Raw genomic sequence first — 18,364 nt, 5'->3', positions numbered from 1 at the left:
ATTGAAGATGGTAAATGTGGGGGATTTCATTTGCCAATGAAAGTGGCGCTCAGTAGATGGAGAGCTTGAAAGGGGATGGAGTGGGAAGGTGGTCTTCCCCTGGAGTTTGGCCATCCCTGGCCAAAATCTTCTGAAAGGTCCTGCTGTCAAGCCACCCTTCTGAAGTCAAGCTACTTCTTGCTGACCTCAGGCTGCTTTTTCTCTTCTTTCTCTGCTTCCCCTCTGTCAGTGGAGCCTGGGGTATTTATGGTTATAGGATAGGGGGTGGGGTGGGCCAAAAAGTAACATTCGAGCGGGAAAACAGGAAGGCATTTTCTCACTTTGGGCCTCAGGTCCAGGCTTGAGGGTGAGGCTTTGCTAGCGACCCTGCCCTTTTCTGTCTAGTATTTCCCTGCCTCCTGTCTGTATCACTACTCTTTCATTCTAATTATCACATTAAATTGTTAGGCAATGGTACATATGAAAGATCAAGATATAACAGCTATAAAAACTAAAAAAAGATATCACAAAATGTTAAGAACATTTTGTTTTAGAAGACCTGTTTGCTGTTTAGATATTATGTGGGAAAATTTGCTACTTGCAGAGAATTTCTCTTATATATATACATATGTATATAATATTTTTAATTAATGTTGCTTTTACTTATTAAGATTTTTTACAAGATTTTATAGTTTTGTCAGGAGGGGTGTGTGTGTGTGTGTGTGTGTGTGTGTGTGTGTGTGTGTTTAATGTTGGAAAGCTCATCAGATATTGTGTACAAACATCTTTTACATTTAAGTTAAAAATATTCAAACACAGTATGTACTTTCCAGAACTGCCACAAAATATTAGGACTATTGTTAGTTATCCTATGAGTTCATTAAATGTTTAAAAATCTAATGCACATAAATTCTCCTTTGATTTAAAATTGCAAAGTGAATAAGTATTGTTAGAAACTTTGGCTCCAATACCAAATTTCACATTAGAGGTTTATACAAAAATCTAGTCCTAAATAATTTGTGTTTACCAGAACATTAGCATATTGTTTCTTCTTTTTCAACCTTTTAAAAATTGTGGTAAAAATATAGAAAATGAAGTCTACCCTACTAAAAAAGTTTAATTGTAAAGTACAGTAATGTTAACTACATGTGCATTGTTGTATGGGAGATTTGTAGACTTTTTTCATCTTGCATGGCTAAAATTCTGTACCCATTACTCCTCTACCCCTTCCTTTTCTATCCCCAAGTCCCTGGTAACCAACATACTTTTCGCTTTCATGAAGTGGTATATTCAGTATTTGTCTCTCTGTGATTGGCTTATTTCATTTATCTATCCTTTTCTATCCCCAAGTCCCTGGTAACCAACATTCTATTTTTTGCTTTCATGAAGTGGTATATTTAGTATTTGTCTTTCTGTGATTGGCTTATTTCATTTGGCATAATGTCCTTAATATTCATCCATGTTGTATTATGACAGGATTTTCTTCTTTGTCAAGATTGAATACTATATCATTGTATGTATATACCATGTTCTCTTTATTCACCCATTGGTGGACATTTAGATTCTTTCTACATCATGGCTACTATGAACAATGTTGAAACGAACATGGGAGTTCAGATAGCTCTTCAAGATCTTAATTCAGTTCTTTTGGATAAACACCCAGAAGTAGGATTGCTGGATTATATGGTAGTTCTATTTTTAATATTCTGTATTCCATTTTTTTCTGCTCTCATATTTATTATGTCTTTTCTTCTGCTAACTTTAGATTTAGTTTCTTTACCAAACTAACATTCGCCAGTTCTGCTTACCAGAAGTGGTCCGCTAGGCACTTGCATCCCACACTTGGCTTTATGCCAGCAAACTGGGATTCTTATCCATTTAAAATGTAAGGATAATTTGAGATCATTTTTACCCCAAGATGTCTAATAATTTATGATCATCACATTGGATAGGGCATCTTAACTCAGCATTTGGTTCATCTCACAGCAGCAGTGCTGACCATGAACGTATCAAGGAAAACAGGTTAGAAATCTGACTCTCAGGACCCACTTAATTAGAAAGAGACCAAATTCTGAAATGGGTGTCATACCTTCCTGCCACTGAAGCAGTCAGGCAAAAAGACAGGAAAAAACTTAATCCAGTTAAGAAGAATGCCAGGAAAAAGTTAACCAAAAAAAAAAAAAAAAAAAAAAAAAAAAAATTCGTATCCTCAGCTGGTCAGCATCATCAAAATCATCCCGTCCCACAAAATCCTCATCTCTTCCAGGAACCAAAGAAATAGCTTCAGCCTTAATTCTCATGACTTGATTATAAATTGGTAATGTTTACAACCACATTGTAAAACAGGGGCTTTGGAAAATTAGACTCATCATTGTAGTCAAATACACCATACTCTCTGCAGAGTTGATGCCATAAGATGGAGGAACCTCACCTGAAGCCTTCTCAGGTTCCTCAGGCTCTTCTTCATTCTATAAATGTTGGTACCTGCTGCTGCAGACCAGCTCAACTGCCACTGGTGCCACTAATGCCAACTCCATGGTGCAGCAGGCTACAGGGAAGGTAGGGCGAGTGAGCAAGCTGAACAGGTGCAGGAGCTGCAGCCTGGGAGTGCTGAAAGGCTGGAGGCAAAAGATCTCAGGTGGATCTCAATGGCAGCCACTGCACCTGGGCAGGATACTCTCCTCAAGCTGAAGCTGTAAGCATTGCCAATTCTGAGATGTTTTGTAATTGCCCTTTTGATTTCTTCTTTGAACCGTTGGTTTTGCCAGAGTGTGTTGTTTAATTTCCACCTATTTGTGAATTTTCCAGATTTCTTTCTGCTATTGATTTTGAATTTCATTCTCTTGTGGTCAGAAAAGCTAGTTGATATTATTTCAATTTTCTTAAATTTGTTGAGATTTGTTTTGTGACCTAATATGTCATCTAGCCTGGAGGGTGTTTCCTGTTTGCTTCAGAAGAATATGTATTCTGCTCCTGCTGAGTAGAATGTTCTGTATATATCTGTTAGGTCCATTTGGTCTATAGTGTTGTTCTAATCCTCTGTTCTTACCTTCTATCTGGATGTTCTACTTATTAAAAGTGGGTTATGATGTCTAGTATTATTGTATTGCTCTCTGTTCCTTCAGCTCTGTCAATGCATTATATGTTGGGTTCAGATATTGCTTTATATATTGGGTGTTCTGATGTTGGGTGCGGATACGTTTAAATTCTTGTATCTTCCTGGTCAATTTACCTTTTTGTCATTATATAATTTCCTTCTTTTTCTCTTGTTACAGTTTTTTACTTACACTTGGTTTTCGTGGTGTAAGCGTAGCCACCGCTGCTCCCCTTGGTTACTATTTGCATAGAATAGCTATTTTATCCTTTCATTTTTGACCTATTTGTGTCCTTAAATCTAAATTGAGGCTTTTGTGAGTAGCATCTAGTTGGATCTTATATACTTTTTGTCCATTTAGCCATGCTGTTGGTTAAATGGATAATGTCTTTTGATTGGGGAATTTAATCTATTTGCTTTTAAAGTAATTGATAGTAAAGGACTTATACTATTAACACTTTGTCAATTGTTTTCTGTCTTGTAGCTTCTTTGTCTTTGCCTCTCTGGCTGTGTTTTTTAGTGTTCATAGAGTTCATAGATTTTTTTTTTTTTTTTTTTTTTTTTTGGTAATGACTTGCTTGGATTTTTTTGGTAGTAACATGTTTTGATTTTTTTCTTGTTTATTTTTTGTGTATCTTCCACAGGTTTCATTTTGTGTTCACCATGAGTCTAATACAAAATATCATATATTTATAACAACCTTCTTTAAGCTGTTAACTTAAATTCAATCATATACGAAAACTCTGTGCTTTTATTTCTTCTCCCACCACACTTTATGTTATTGATGTTACAAATTACATCTTTTTATATTACATCTCCATTAATATATTGTTGTAGCTATTTTTGTACTTTTATCTTTTAAATGCTATACCAGAATTAAAAGTAATTTATTTAGCACCATTACAGTATTGCATATTTGTCTATATATTTACCTTTACCAGTGAGTTTTATACTTTTAGATGCTTTTGTGTTTCTCTATAGCATTGTTTCACTTCAATTTGAAGGACAGTGTTTAGCATTTCTTATAAAGCAGGCCTTGTAGTGAGGAACTCCCTCAGCTTTTATCCATCTCATAAAGTATTTCTCTTTCATCATTTTTGAAGGATGATTTTATCAAATACAGTATTCTTTAATGACAGTTTTGTTTTTCTTTCAGCATATTAAATACATTATTTCTCTCCCTTCTGGCTTACAAAGTTTCTGCTGTAAAATACACTAATAATCTTATGAATGTTCTCTTATACGTGATTAGTCACTTTCTCTAGCTGCTTGTGAAATTGTCTTTTTTCTTTGACTTTTTATAATTTGATTCTAATATGTCCCTGTGGGGTCTTTTTGGGGTTCTTTGGGGTTCTTCATAGTTGGCATCCAGTGGGCTTCCTGAATCTGGATGTTCATTTTCTTCCCCAAATTTAGGGAGTTTTTGACCACTACTTTTTCAAATGAGCTTTCCTCCCTCTTTTTTTTTCTTTTTTCTCTTTCTGAAAATCCCATAATGATATATTGATATATTGGCCTACTTGATGGTGCCCATTATTCCCTTTGGCTTTCTGAAGTTTATTGTGGGGTTTTTGTTGTTGTTCTTGTTGTTGTTTTCATTTTTGGCTTCTCTGGCTGGATAATTTCAAATAACCTGTCTTCAAGTTCACTGATTATCTCCTCTGCTTTATGAAGTCTGCCTCAGAATCTCTTTAGTACATTTTTCAACTCAGCTATTGTATCCTTTAGCTCCAAAATTTCTATTTGGTTATTTTTTATAATATTTTCTATATATTTGTTGGTATTCTCATTTTATTCATCCATAATTTTTCATTGAGTATCTTTATGATGGTTATTTTGAATTATTTGTCATGTAATTTATATATATTTATTTTCTTAGAATTGGTTTGTTTTGTTCCTTTATTTCTTTGGCTAGGTCATGATTCCCTGTTTCTCTGTGTGCCTTATGACCTTGTGTTGAGATCTGTGCATTTGAAAAAACAGCTAACTCTCTCAGTCTTTATGGTCTGGCTTCACACTGAAAAAAAAAAAAAAGCTTCAAAAATAAGCCTGGCTAGAGATTCTGGGTGCCTTCCAAACTTTTTATATGAGTGCATCTTCACTCTGCTTGTACTTATAAATTCGCAATTAGAGGGATTTTGCTGGTTTCTGTCTCTTGGAGCTCATGTTTTCTTGCTTCTTCTGGTGTCTGTCTGTGGTACTGCAGGTTCTCTGGAATTTCTGTGAGGTGATCAGATTATTTTGTTTTCAGGACTGTGCTTCTAAAGTATGCTGCATCCCGTCAGTGCTTCTAGTTGGATAAGACAGAAACCAGTCCCTCAGGCAAACTCTTTAAAAGCTGGAGTGTTGGACATATGCTCCTTTATTCCCCATCGTTTTCCCTGACCAGGGAGAGGCTGACAAGGTATACAGGCTTTGTCCAATGTATCATAGGACATCTGGAACAATAAGAAGCCACCCAACTTTTTTTTGTTCTCAACAGTCTCCAGGCCTCTAGGGTATGCAGGGTCCTGTCAGTGCTCCAAGACAGACAAGACAGAAACTAGTCCTTCTGATAGTAGCCCCAAAACTGGAATGATAGACACACGAATCAATTCTTTTCCTACCCAAGGAGAAGCCATAAATTGCAGTTTTTAAAAAAATCATTCTATGCTGAGTTATGGAGAGAAGCAATAGCAAGTATGTGCTAGTAAAAACCATCATCTTTGTTTTCAGTGGCCCCTAAACTGGTGACATTTCCTGTCAGCATTTATATCCAGGAAAGACAAAAGCTAGTTCCTTGGGTAGCCTTGATGGTACTAAGTCTAAGTGTTAGATGTATATTCCCATATTCTCTTTCCCTCCTTGATGGGAAGCCAGAAGTTGAGAGTTTCTTTCTGATCATGCCACCCTGTGCCAGGGAAGAGGCTCTGGTAAGTGAGTGCCACAAATTTTTCTACCAACTTTGACGTGGCTGGTTTTTAATTCACCTGGGATACAGAGCCTCTTAACTGGTTTCTGGTTTTCTTACAAAAGGAATCAGTCAGCATATTGTTGAAGTTTGCTCTCCATGAATAAAGGAAGGTCTTAGGGCCTCCTATTCCACAGTCTTGTTGACATACCCAGCATAAATTCTTGAAGCAATTTTTAAAGCATGCTTTATGCAAGCAAACATCACTTTATCATTTGACTTTTGACTACAAAAATAATTGACCCATATAGAAAGCTGGTTTCTTTAAACTGCTAAGCATATTGAATTGATGTTGTTTCTTTTTAGCTACAAAGCATTTTCTTTTACCTGTTGGCTTACATATGCTGGAAAGAAGCTGTGCCAAGTGAGAAACTACAGAAATATTCCAGTCAAGAAGTTATTTTTTTTCTTGGTCAATTGGAATGAAACGTAAGTTTAATCTTTACTCTGTCTGGATTATTTATCTAATAAAGGTCAGCTTTTTCCCCCTTTTTTTAAAAAGCAAAGAATGTGATTTAAAAATATGCTGCCAGTTGATTTGATTCAGTGGTGTGATAAATATGCTAGGGATAACAGATAACTGACTGTTCAATTCAACTGATTAAAAGTCCATTTAGAAACCTAGACAAGTGTCCAATTCACATTATTGAACTGAGAAAAAAGGGAAATTGAAAAAAGAAGAAGACTTATTAATCATTCACACACTGTGCATATCAGGAATATGCTCTCTTTGAGGCAGGAGTGGAGGGAGTCCAGGTATAACAAAGAAAAGATAGCCCTCCTGATAATGTGGGTAATCTCCATTTTCTCAATTTTCTCACTGAAGTACAAATTTATTTAAACAATCAAGTTTTTTGACAATAAACATCTATATATGTGTAAGCTTAATTTGGGGTGACTGACTCCCACTTCCTTCTTCTGTAAAGATTTGTTAAATCAAGAAGATAAAGTACCTTCCTAACATTATCACTGTCTTTCTCCACTTTTTTGCTCTCTGCACCCAACTTAAGCCCTCCCTTTACTCAGATCCCCAGATGGCTCATCAGCCTCATTCACAGCTTTTCCATGGTTACTGCTGCATTTCCTCACTGCTCTGCCAGTCATTTCCCTGCAGTCTCTATTGCTTCACTTAGATCAATATTCTTCCCACCTCAAGCAGAAGAAAATTCCCCAGCCTATTTCTCCTCAGCTCTTTCAGATGATCTGGCTTTCTTAGAAGATAATTTGACTCCCAGTATGATGCTTTTCCATTAATAAATACGTGTCAGAATTTGTAGAAGAGGATAATGTTAGATCGCACCATCTATTCTACTCTTACTCTTACCACAATCAATGGAGACTGTATCCTGAAACATGGCACGTGACCTTCAATTCTCACATACTTCATGGCCGCTCCCATTCCAAGCTAAATCTGCCCTCTTATAGGACCATGACAATCTCTATCTCCCCTTCTTTGGGTAAGATTCTTTATTCCTTTGACCAAAGACCTGACATTCAATAATAATATCCCTTTTTCTTTCATAGAATCAACTCTGCTTGTAAAATTTTTCAGTAGCTCTCCAATTCTTATAAGGCAAAGTACAAATTATTTAGCAAAGCACACAAGGCCTTTTGTGGTGTGGCCCCTACCTATATCTGCATCTTTACCTCTAGAATTAACCCCATTCCCTGTTCTTGCTATCCACCAGTCATTGGCATCTTATCTACTTACCCTAACTATCCCTTGACTGTCCACCAGTCATTCTTTGCATCTGATCTACTTACCCTAACTATGAACTGAGAAGTCAGGCCTCTGCCAGGGATCCTCCATGCATCAGGAACACAGTGTTCCACTCACCCATCTGGGAAACACGTAATTATCTTTCAGGATGCACCTTTTACCGCCTGTATAAACCCTTCCTGTATCATTGGACAAAATTTTGTCCAATCATTGGACAAAATTACACCCTTGCTTGGTGTAATCTGTAATCTGTAAATTTCTCTTATGGTACCTACTGTTTGTGTAGATTTATATATGCTCCTACCAAATGATACAAAGATTTAAAAAAAAAATTGATTTAGTCACCATCAGCTAAAACAGCACCAGACAAAGAGTCCCATAAGTGTTATTGGGCAAATTAATAAATTTTGTATAACAAGTGACTCCTTTAAAAAGTTATTAACCAAGCCAGGTGCGGCAGCTCACGCCTATAATCCCAATACTTTGGGAGGCTGAGGCGGATGGATCACTTGAGGTCAGAAGTTTGAAACCAGTCTGGCCAACATGGTGAAACTTCATCTGTACTAAAAATATAAAAATTAGCTGGGCATGATGGCTCACACTTGTAATCCTAGCCACACGGGAGGCTAAGGTAGGAGACTTGCTCGAACCCAGGAGGCAGAGGTTGCAGTGAGCCGAAATCACTCCATCCTGGGCTACAGAGCAAGTCTAAAAAAAAAAAAAAAAAAACTGCTAATCTGCTCAATCCCTAAAATTATTCTTCTGATTTAATTAAAAGTAATTTCTGGTTGTTTTAAAACATCAGATTTATTTTCAACACACTTATGCCGTCATATAGATAATTCAAGATAAAAATCTAATTCTGAACTCAATTTCAAAGAAAAAATTTTGAATGCTAGTTCTGACACTTACTAACTTGGACCAGTTGCCACAAACAGAAAGTGTCAGAGCTAGCATTTAGACCCACTGTGACTCCTAAGCTGATGGTTTCACTGTGACTTACATACTTTTTCTTACAACATATAAAATCTTGACAAGAGTATTTACATCCCATGAATAGTATTCAAGTTTTAAGTTAAGAAAATAATAACAACCTCTATTCTACTCCATCTTCCTGCCAGCAGCTACCCCATTTCTTTTCTCTGCTTTGTAGTGACACCTTCCGAGTAACTATCTATATTCACTTTATTTAAGTTTTTTCTTTTTCTCTGCTGTATAACATACTCCAATCAGGCTTTCATCACTTCTACTCCACTGAAATTGTCACCAGTAAACTTCATGGCTGAATCCAATGTTTGTTTCTCAATCTTCATCTTACACGACCTATCAGAAGCTTTTGGCACTGTTGATCTCACCCTCCATCTTAAAATTTGCTTTCCACATGGCTGACTCTTACCTCACTGGCCATTTGTTCTCCATGTCCTTTTCTTCTCCCAGACTGATTCTGATCTTAGCCCTTAACTCTCTTCTCTGTTGTATGCGTCATTATTCCCTCACTTTTCTCTTATAGTCGTATACCTTTAAATACAATTTAAATGCCAACAGCTCCCAAATTTATATCACCAACCCAGGCATCAGTCACAAACTCCATACTTACAGAATCAATATATCCTAAACTAAATTTCTGATCTTACATTTCAAACCACTCCAACCATGGATGGCCACTCTGGATAATCAATTCTAATTCTGATTGTTTAGATCAAAATCCTTAGCCTGAATCTCATTTCAGACCCTATGTTCAGAAAATCTTAATGGCACTTTTCTCAAAGCATATCCAGAGTATGTTCTCATCACCTTCAATGGTCTAAACAACCATCATCTCTCCTCTCTATACCACAATAGCTTTATAATGGTCGCCCTACTTCTCTTACACCTTCATAGTTCTTGCACAACAGCTAAAGTCATCTCTTTAAAATATCAGTTCTTGCACAACAGCTAAAGTCATCTCTTTAAAATATCAGTCAAGGCATGCCATTCTTCTGTCTAAAAATCCTGAACTAGCTCCCCATTTCACTCAGTGAAAAGTACTTGCAATGGTCTACCGTTTAGTGTTTTCATTTTTTTTTTCGGTATTAATAGGAGACTTCTAAACAATGTAACTTTCAGCCACGTGCAGTGGCTCACTCCTGTGATCCCAGCACTTAGGGAGGTGGATCATTTCAGGTCAGGAGTTTGACACCAGCCTGGCCAACATGGCGAAACCCTGTCTCTACTAAAAATACAAAAATTAGCCGGGCATGGTGGCCTGCACCTGTAATCCCAGCTACTTGGGAGGTCAGGGCAGAAGAATTGCTTGAACACCGGAGGCAGGGGTTGCAATGAGCCGAGATCACACCACTGCACTCCAGCCTGGGCAACAAAGTGAGATTCTGTCTCAAAAAATAAAAATAAATAAATAAATAAATAAATAAAAATAAATAAATAAAAGTGTAGCTTTCAAAATCTCTCATTTTTCACTCTCAGAAGCTTACTCTGGTTTTAGCAAAACTATTTCATATACAATAAAACGATTTTAAGAAAAATTGTAGTGATTGCTCATTCTTAAATAGTGTCGTGAGGCAAACATGTGGTTAAAACTTGAGATCGACACCTGTTCCTTGGTTTAAAAAAAAAAAAAATCCGTTTCCACGTACTGATTGTCTCTTTTTTTTTCTTTTTTATCTGAAAGTTTATTCCTTTGATTTTTAAGTAGCCATACAAAAGTTTAAAAAATGTTCAGTGAAGGTAAGATTATTCTGACTTTAAAAATTCATAGGTATTAAAGAATGAATAAATAACTACTTGGGAAGCACTTATTCTTATCCTAAAGGAATTTATTTTTATTAATAAAAACGACAGAATGGAGATTGGCAGTAACTATCCACTGTAACTTATATAATTTCTTTCATTCTTGTTATATAAAAAAAAAACCTCACAAGTGAAGTTATACATGAAGAAGCCAGACTTAATGGGAAAAAAGGAACATTCTAGATCATGTGAGAAATAAAGTGAAATTACAGTTTTCATCCTAGCACAGAAATATGAAAGCTGAATAAAAAGTCAATTATAGGTGAAAGAAAGAACATTAAAGAAATTGCTGTGCATTCCACAGGATCATCAGCGTTTTATGTCAAGTTTCAGAGCCTCTTTTAGCTGAGAAATATGTCCATATTACCTTAAATGAATATGACAAGTATAAAAGAATTTGAAAGAAAAGAAAGAGAGCACTTTTAGTTTTGGATACCTAAACATGTAGGTATCCAATTTAATATTTTAATCTAAAATTTGACAATGTTAACAATAGAAGGTTCTTCTCACTCTAATCTTTTCTTTATTTTTCTCCATTAAGTCTAGATAGACTTATGTATTTGTCAGTTCTCACACTGTCAGAAAGATACTAGAAAAGACTGGGTAAATTTTTTTTTTTTTTTTGAGATGGAGTTTCACTCTTGTTGCCCAGGCTAGACTTCAGTGGCGCGATCTCAGCTCACTGCAACCTCTGCCTCACGGGTTCAAGCAATTCTCCTGCCTCAGCCTCCCGAGTAGCTGGGATTACAGGCATGAGCCACCATGCCTCAGTAATTTTGTATTTTTAGTAGAGACAGGGTTTCTCCATGCTGGTCAGGCTGATCTCGAACTCCCGACCTCAAGTGATCTGCCTGTCTTGGCAGAAGTGCTGGGATTACAGACATGAGCCACCACCCCTGGCTGAGAGTGAATAATTTATAAAGGACAGATGTTTACTTGCCTCACAGTTACGCATGGCTGGGGAGGCCTCAGGAAACTTAAAATCATGGCAGAAGGGATAGGAGAAGAAAGCACCTTCTTCACCAGGTGGCAAGAAAAGAGAGAGAGCAGGAGAAACTGCCACTAAGAAAACCATCAGATCTCTAAGAACTCATTCACTATCATGGGAACAACATGGGGGAAACCGCTCCTGTGATCCAATCACCTCCCCCCAGGTCCCTCTCTCAACACCTGGAGATTACAATTCAAGATGAGATTTGGGTGGGGACACAAAGCCAAATCATATCAACTTACATTTCATCTGTCTACAAGGAATGTGTTTTTTACAAACCAGTGTACTAAATGCACAATGGCTGATATAAATAATTATAATACTGATTGAATAAATGAATATAATGCTGGTATACAACCTACAATTTGCCATATATTGTGTTATATAATAGCAGTTCCATTTTGTTATATAAAATACAGTTCCAAGGAAAAGTAAGACTTAGAAAGGTTAAATGCATTACTTAGATTAAATGCATCTTAGTCAATAAGGTCATTTTTTGAGCATAGACATATACAAATCTAAACTTGGACCCATCCTCTCCACAGACAGTTTATGTATTGGCATCTCACAATTATCATTAACTCAATAATATCATACCCTAAACTGTACTAATTATTCTCATCCCAATTTCCTCTTACTTCTGTGTTTCCTATCAGTTAAAAATATCTGTTGTAGGTGCTGGAGAGGATGTGGAGAAATAGGAGCACTTTTACACTGTTGGTGGGACTGTAAACTAGTTCAGCCATTGTGGAACACAGTGTGGCGATTCCTCAAGGATCTATAACTAGAAATACCATTTGACCCAGCCATCCTATTGCCGGGTATATACCCAAAGGATTATAAATCATGCTGCTATAAAGACACATGCACATGTATGTTTATTGAGGCACTATTCGCAATAGCAAAGACTTGGAACTAACCCAAATATCCATCAATGATGGACTGGATTAAGAAAATGTGGAACTCGACTGCTCTGGGGGATTCGTGCGCGGTAAGAAGCTGCGCGGCAGCGCAGTGAGGTACCTCTGATGGAATTATGACCAGGTGGGCCCGAGTTAGTACCACATGTAACAAGAGACCCTTGCCTGCAACATCATGGGAGGATATGAAGAAGGGATCCTTTGAGGGAACAAGCCAAAACCTACCAAATCGTAAACAACGTGAAGCCAATAGGCTATCCCTCAAAAATGATGCACCCCAAGCAAAACATAAAAAGAAGAAAAAGAAAAAGGAGTACTTAAATGAAGATGTGAATGGATTCATAGAATACTTAAGACAGAATTCACAGATGGTTCACAATGGGCAAATTGTAGCAACAGACAGTGAGGAAGTAAGGGAAGAAATTGCAGTTGTTTTAAAGAAAGAGTCGATGGGAAGGAAGAAGATTAAAAAGACAAGCGGCAAAGAAAAATGCAATGGTGTGTTTCCATTGTAGAAAACCTGGCCATGGAATTGCAGATTGCCCTGCCACCCTTGAAAATCAAGACATGGGCACTGGGATATGTTACAGGTGTGGGTCCACAGAGCACGAAATAACCAAGTGTAAGGCTAAGGTAGACCCGGCTCTTGGCGAATTTCCTTTTGCAAAATGTTTTGTTTGTGGAGAAATGGGGCAGCTGTCTAGATCTTGTCCGGATAATCCCGAAGGACTCTATGCTGATGGTGGCAGCTGCAAGCTTTGTGACTCTGTGGAACATTTAAAGAAAGATTGCCCTGAAAGTCAGAATTCAGAGCGAATGGTCACAGTTGGTCGCTGGGCAAAGGGAATGAGTGCAGACTATGAAGAAATTTTGGATGCACCTAAACCGCAAAAACCCAAAACAAAAATACCTAAAGTTGTTAATTTTTGATAACAACTAGCACTATCATTAGTTACCACCTCGTCGCTACTTTCTAAACCAGGCCCACATCATGAGTTAGAGTTGAGCTCCCTTGTAGCCAGGACTATACTGTAGATATCAGTATGATCTGGGTGTGATGGAAAACAATTTTGTTTATTCTGTCCATCAAATTGTACTTCTAGCACTGTTTGGAGAAAATTGAAGAATAAGATGATTAAATGGATTCTCTAAAAGAACATATTTTAAGAGACAGAACTTAGGCATAACCAAGTAGTTGTATACCTGATTGTAACAATCATCTTTTATAAAAGCAAAATTATGCATAAATGTAAAACACCCCTAAACAAAGGGTACAAATGAATTTTTGGTTATATCGTTTTCTTGGCTCAAAGTATCAATTTATTATTATAATAGAAATTTATAAGTTGCTAGAGAGTCTATATTTTTAAAATATGGAATAAAAATCCATTTTCTATTGCGGAAAAAAAAAAAAGAAAATGTGGCACATATACACCATGGAATACTATGCAGCCATTAAAAAGGATGAGTTCATGTCCTTTATAGGGACATGGATGAAGCTGGAAACCATCATTCTGAGCAAACTATCGCAAGGACAAAAAACCAAACACTGCCTGTTCTCACTCATAGGTGGGAACTGAACAATGAGAACACTTGGACACAGGGTGGGGAACATCACACACTGGGGCCTGTCATGGGGTGGGGGGTGGGGGGAGGGATAGCATTAGGGGATATACTTAATGTAAATGACGAGTTAATGGGTGCAGCACACCAACATGGCACGTGTATACATATGTAACAAACCTGCATGTTGTGCACATGTACCCTAGAACTTAAAGTATAATAATAATAATAAAAAGAACTTATGAACACACAGAAGGAAAGAACAGACACTGGGACCTACCTGAGGGGGGATGGTGGGGAGAGGGAGAGGAGCAGAAAAGATAGCTATTGAATACTGGGTTTAATGCTTGGATGATGAAATAATATGTACAACAAACACCATGGCATGTGTTTACCTGTGTAACAAACCTTCATAGGTACCCCCAACCTAAAATAAACGCTAAAAAAAGAAATTCTGGAAATAAAAATATGAAAATAAAAAAACCAAAATATCTGTTGTAATCTAGAAACTAGAATTCATCTTTAATTCTTTATTGTTTTATTTCACTGGTATGCCAAGAATCAGACATTAGTTATGCTTTTTACTTCTTTTTTTTTTTTTTTTTTTGAGATAGAGTCTCGCTCTGTCGCCCAGACTGGAGTGCAGTGGTGCGATCTCGGCTCACTGCAAGCTCCGCCTCCCGGGTTCACGCCATTCTCCTGCCTCAGCCTCCCGAGTAGCTGAGACGACAGGCGCCCGCCACCTCGCCCGGCTAGCTTTTTGTATTTTTTAGTAGAGACGGGGTTTCACCCTGTTAGCCAGGATGGTCTCCATCTCCTGACCTCGTGATCCGCCCTTCTCGGCCTCCCAAAGTGCTGGGATTACAGGCTTGAGCCACCGCGCCCGGCCGCTTTTTACTTCTAAAATAGCTCTTCTGTCTTTCATCCTGCTCACTGCTCTATGACCATGCTGGATCTGGATTTGATTATCTCAGTGGACACCATGAGAAGGAGAGAGAGATGTACTTCCTCAAATTCAATTATGGTCATTGACTTAACTTCTCCTTATCCCCAAGGTTGGATGCTGTACAGGCACTGAAAAAAAGGAGTCACCAAGTTTGATTTGAAACCCAGGGTAAAAACTGCTCCCTAGTCTCCAGATTAGAAAGCCAATTCCTAGTGTGAGAAGATGCTTAATATTACCTGAGGCCTCAGCTGGGTGAACCTCAGTCAGCACCTTTCAGTTGGACAATAGGCTTTGGTCATCATTGGTACTCTAATAATCACCTACTGCTCAAACAATTTAACATCATAGTTCAACCAGGAATGACAAGGCCAGTAGATTCTGTGTATTTCCCTCACACCTCATGGCCATCAGGTATCATCCCATAAAGCTGCTCAGTCACTCTTCAAGTCTCCTCTGTATCCTTCCCATTCATCAGTGATTTATCTCCCATGACTCTGGCCTTGTCTGCCAAAGTTTATTCCAATTTCCTCATTCCTCTTTAGCATTCTCACCTACTAGTAAACATATCTCCCCATCTCAGCTCCTGGGAAAAAAACATTTCTTTCATCTCTTGATCTCCTGAGAAAATTGAAAGAAAAAAATTTCTTTCATTTCCTGATCATATAATTCTATACAATTCAGATGACTCCAGAAAAGAATGAAAGGTACATGTCTCCCTGCCCCTATTAGGGATGTCAGATCACAATCTCAACTTTCTGTCAAAAGCCCCTTCTCAAACAATCATGCCACCTATGTATACCCCACCCAGTCTTATAGTAGTATTTATGACCTTCTGGACACTACCTTATATATATTGATGCCTTCAACCCAAACTCGAGTTTTTCTCACCATCAAAAACCTTGTGTCTATCCTTAGCCAATTTAATTTGCTAGTATCTATAATCTATCCAGTATCTGAGTTCAGAGTGTCTTGACCTTATCATATCCAGAGACTGTATATGTGTTACATTTCAGTGACCATCCCACAAATTCCTAGGACCTCATCATGATCCAGAATGGGCCACATTTAAAATGACAAAAAACTCTCTACACTTTGGCTCTTTCAAATATTTATTTTTGACTTTAGGGAAAAGTTCAAATTCTTTTGCCTGGCATGTAGAGCTCTTAAGTATTCTGGCAACCACTTATCTTTCTAATTACATCCTCCATAATTTCCCCTGTCAACTTGACTTCATCTTTTGTTCTAGCCACAATGAACTGTTCACCATTTATCAGACACACCTAGTCGTTCATCCATATATGCCCCTGTCTGTGCTTTTTCCTCTTTCTGGAATATTCTTTTCCAAATCTCCACCTCATTATAGCTTAATCTTTCAGAATCATTTTGAGTTATTTCCTGCCTCCTCCAACTCCCTAACACAGTGTCTTTCTAAGTCTGTTTTTCATCTGTGCTTGCAACAGATTAAGAATAAATGTTCAAGTTATTGTAACTTTTAAAAATACACCTACATGTCAACATGATCAGGAATAAGTTGCATCAGTTAACAAAAGCTCACTATTCTACATATTTCTGTTGAATTTTCATTTTTACAGATTAAACAAAAAATTTCAAGAGGCAGCCTCAATTCAAATAGTTAAATATCTTTGTCCCAGACCAGTACAGTATAAGAACATTTTCATTAAAATATCAGTACAATTGGGTAGGTAATGCTACTTCTTTCTTTTGTTCTTAGGATCAATTTTCCCCTTGAAATAAAGTCACTTCCAAGGGAATCCATGCTCACTGTAAAACTGTTTGGGATTGCCTGTACAACCAACAATGCAAATTTACTGGCTTGGACTTGTCTTCCACTGTTTCCAAAAGAGTAAGTGTATCAATTGTGAGTAATAAGCCTATCATTTCAATAAAACATTCTTAGAAGTAAATATTTGGGAGTATATGGCATAATGAGGAAATCAAGACATTTTATTCTAAAATGGACATAGTTCAATATAAATCATGACTGCTGAAAGCAGAACTGAAAAGTAAAATTGTAGAAATGGCTTTCAAAACAGGACTCATGCTGAACTTGTCAGCGGGGTCATTTATAATGAAAAGGTATAGGCATGACCAGTCTCAATTACTTTTTCTTTTCTGACCAAGTGATTTCTTTGGAATTAGTAATTCAAAATGATTTGGATTAATACTGTCATTTAGAAAGAATATAAGTCATGGAATTCTGGCTAAAGTAAAATTATACAAGGTAACTGACTTTCTGACCTTTTCTTGTCAAGAAGAAATATTTAGTAACTTTAAGGTGATATTTTTCAGAAAACTAGGTCAATTATAAGTTCAGATATTCTCTCAGAACTAACGATCATTGCAAAATGAAGTGTTCATTTAACCATAAGTCTTGGAAAATATTAATATTCAGAATACTTGATAAAATCAATTACATGATGTTCTATGGTATTAAGGAAAAAATATTTTTTAAAAATCAACCACTTTTCACATGGCTAGTCTTGCTTCAGAATCAAATGATAAAATTTGGGACTTTCAAAAAATCAGCACATATATTGTAATGTTAATATTTTTATAACATATGTTTTTCCCTCTGCTGTTTTAGAAAGATATGGTGATACAAATTTTTTTAAGTTATTAATTTTTATTTCCCAGACCTAATCAATATAAAAAATTATTATCAGCAACCATAATAGATGTTTCAAATCTTCTTCGTTGGATTAATTCTGGTGTAAGCTCTGTGTGTGTGTGTGTGTGTGTGTGTGTGTGTGTGTTGCTCTGTTATTTGTTTTCATGCTTTAGCCCATTTCTATACCATTGTTCCTTGAGGACAGAGAATGTATTTATCTTTGTCATATCTATCATCTAACGTAGCACCTCATATAAATAGGCAATCAGTACAGGTTTGTTTACTAAATTGAATTGAGGGAAAAAAACAGTCCCTATAGAGGAGATAAAGAATGAAATAAGATTTCAAGGTCTATAGGAAACAGATTATCCCTAAAAGCAATACCTACTGCTGTTAGACATCTCAAAGATATGATTTGTATGCTAAGAACTTTATTTTCTTTCTCACTAGGAACAGCTATACAAGTGTCCTTCCTTCTCTTGAGTGAGTTTCCTTAAAGTTTCACCTGCAGTATTTGTAAGATCTACCATTTTTTGTAGAATATTTCTAGCTAGTCACTGAAAAAAAAAAAAAAACGTTAAGTCCATTTTACTCTCACATCATGTAACACACTACTTGCACATAGCAATCAATAAACACTAAACATACAAGAATTTAGGAATATTTTTGTCTTTAAAACTAATCGTCAAGGCATTTTTCCAGATGGTTATGATAGTAAAAATACCACCTCCATGTTGTTTTGTCATATGTCACTTACCATTGGTAAGCACGTCATAGGCGAGTGG

The 18,364-nt window shown here is 36.9% G+C and overlaps 1 protein-coding gene and 1 pseudogene across 2 annotated transcripts in view; both read left to right on the top strand.

Annotated features, from left to right (window-relative positions):
- Positions 1 to 18,364, top strand: part of LOC105481413 (phosphatidylinositol-4-phosphate 3-kinase catalytic subunit type 2 gamma) — a 421,186-nt gene that overhangs the window by 114,399 nt on the left and 288,423 nt on the right. For both annotated transcript variants that reach the window (XM_011741018.3, XM_024792846.2), the window contains 2 exons: positions 6,330 to 6,452; positions 16,683 to 16,814. In XM_011741018.3, the coding sequence (XP_011739320.2) occupies positions 6,330 to 6,452; positions 16,683 to 16,814 (255 nt within the window). The remainder of the gene's footprint in view (positions 1 to 6,329; positions 6,453 to 16,682; positions 16,815 to 18,364) is intronic.
- LOC105481410 (zinc finger CCHC domain-containing protein 9 pseudogene) lies at positions 11,992 to 13,540 on the top strand (annotated as a pseudogene).

This window comes from Macaca nemestrina, chromosome 10, assembly GCF_043159975.1.
Source record: "Macaca nemestrina isolate mMacNem1 chromosome 10, mMacNem.hap1, whole genome shotgun sequence".
Taxonomy (NCBI): domain Eukaryota; kingdom Metazoa; phylum Chordata; class Mammalia; order Primates; family Cercopithecidae; genus Macaca; species Macaca nemestrina.
The sequence above is the reverse complement of the archived record's forward strand: the minus strand, read 5'-3'. Positions and strand labels throughout refer to the sequence as shown.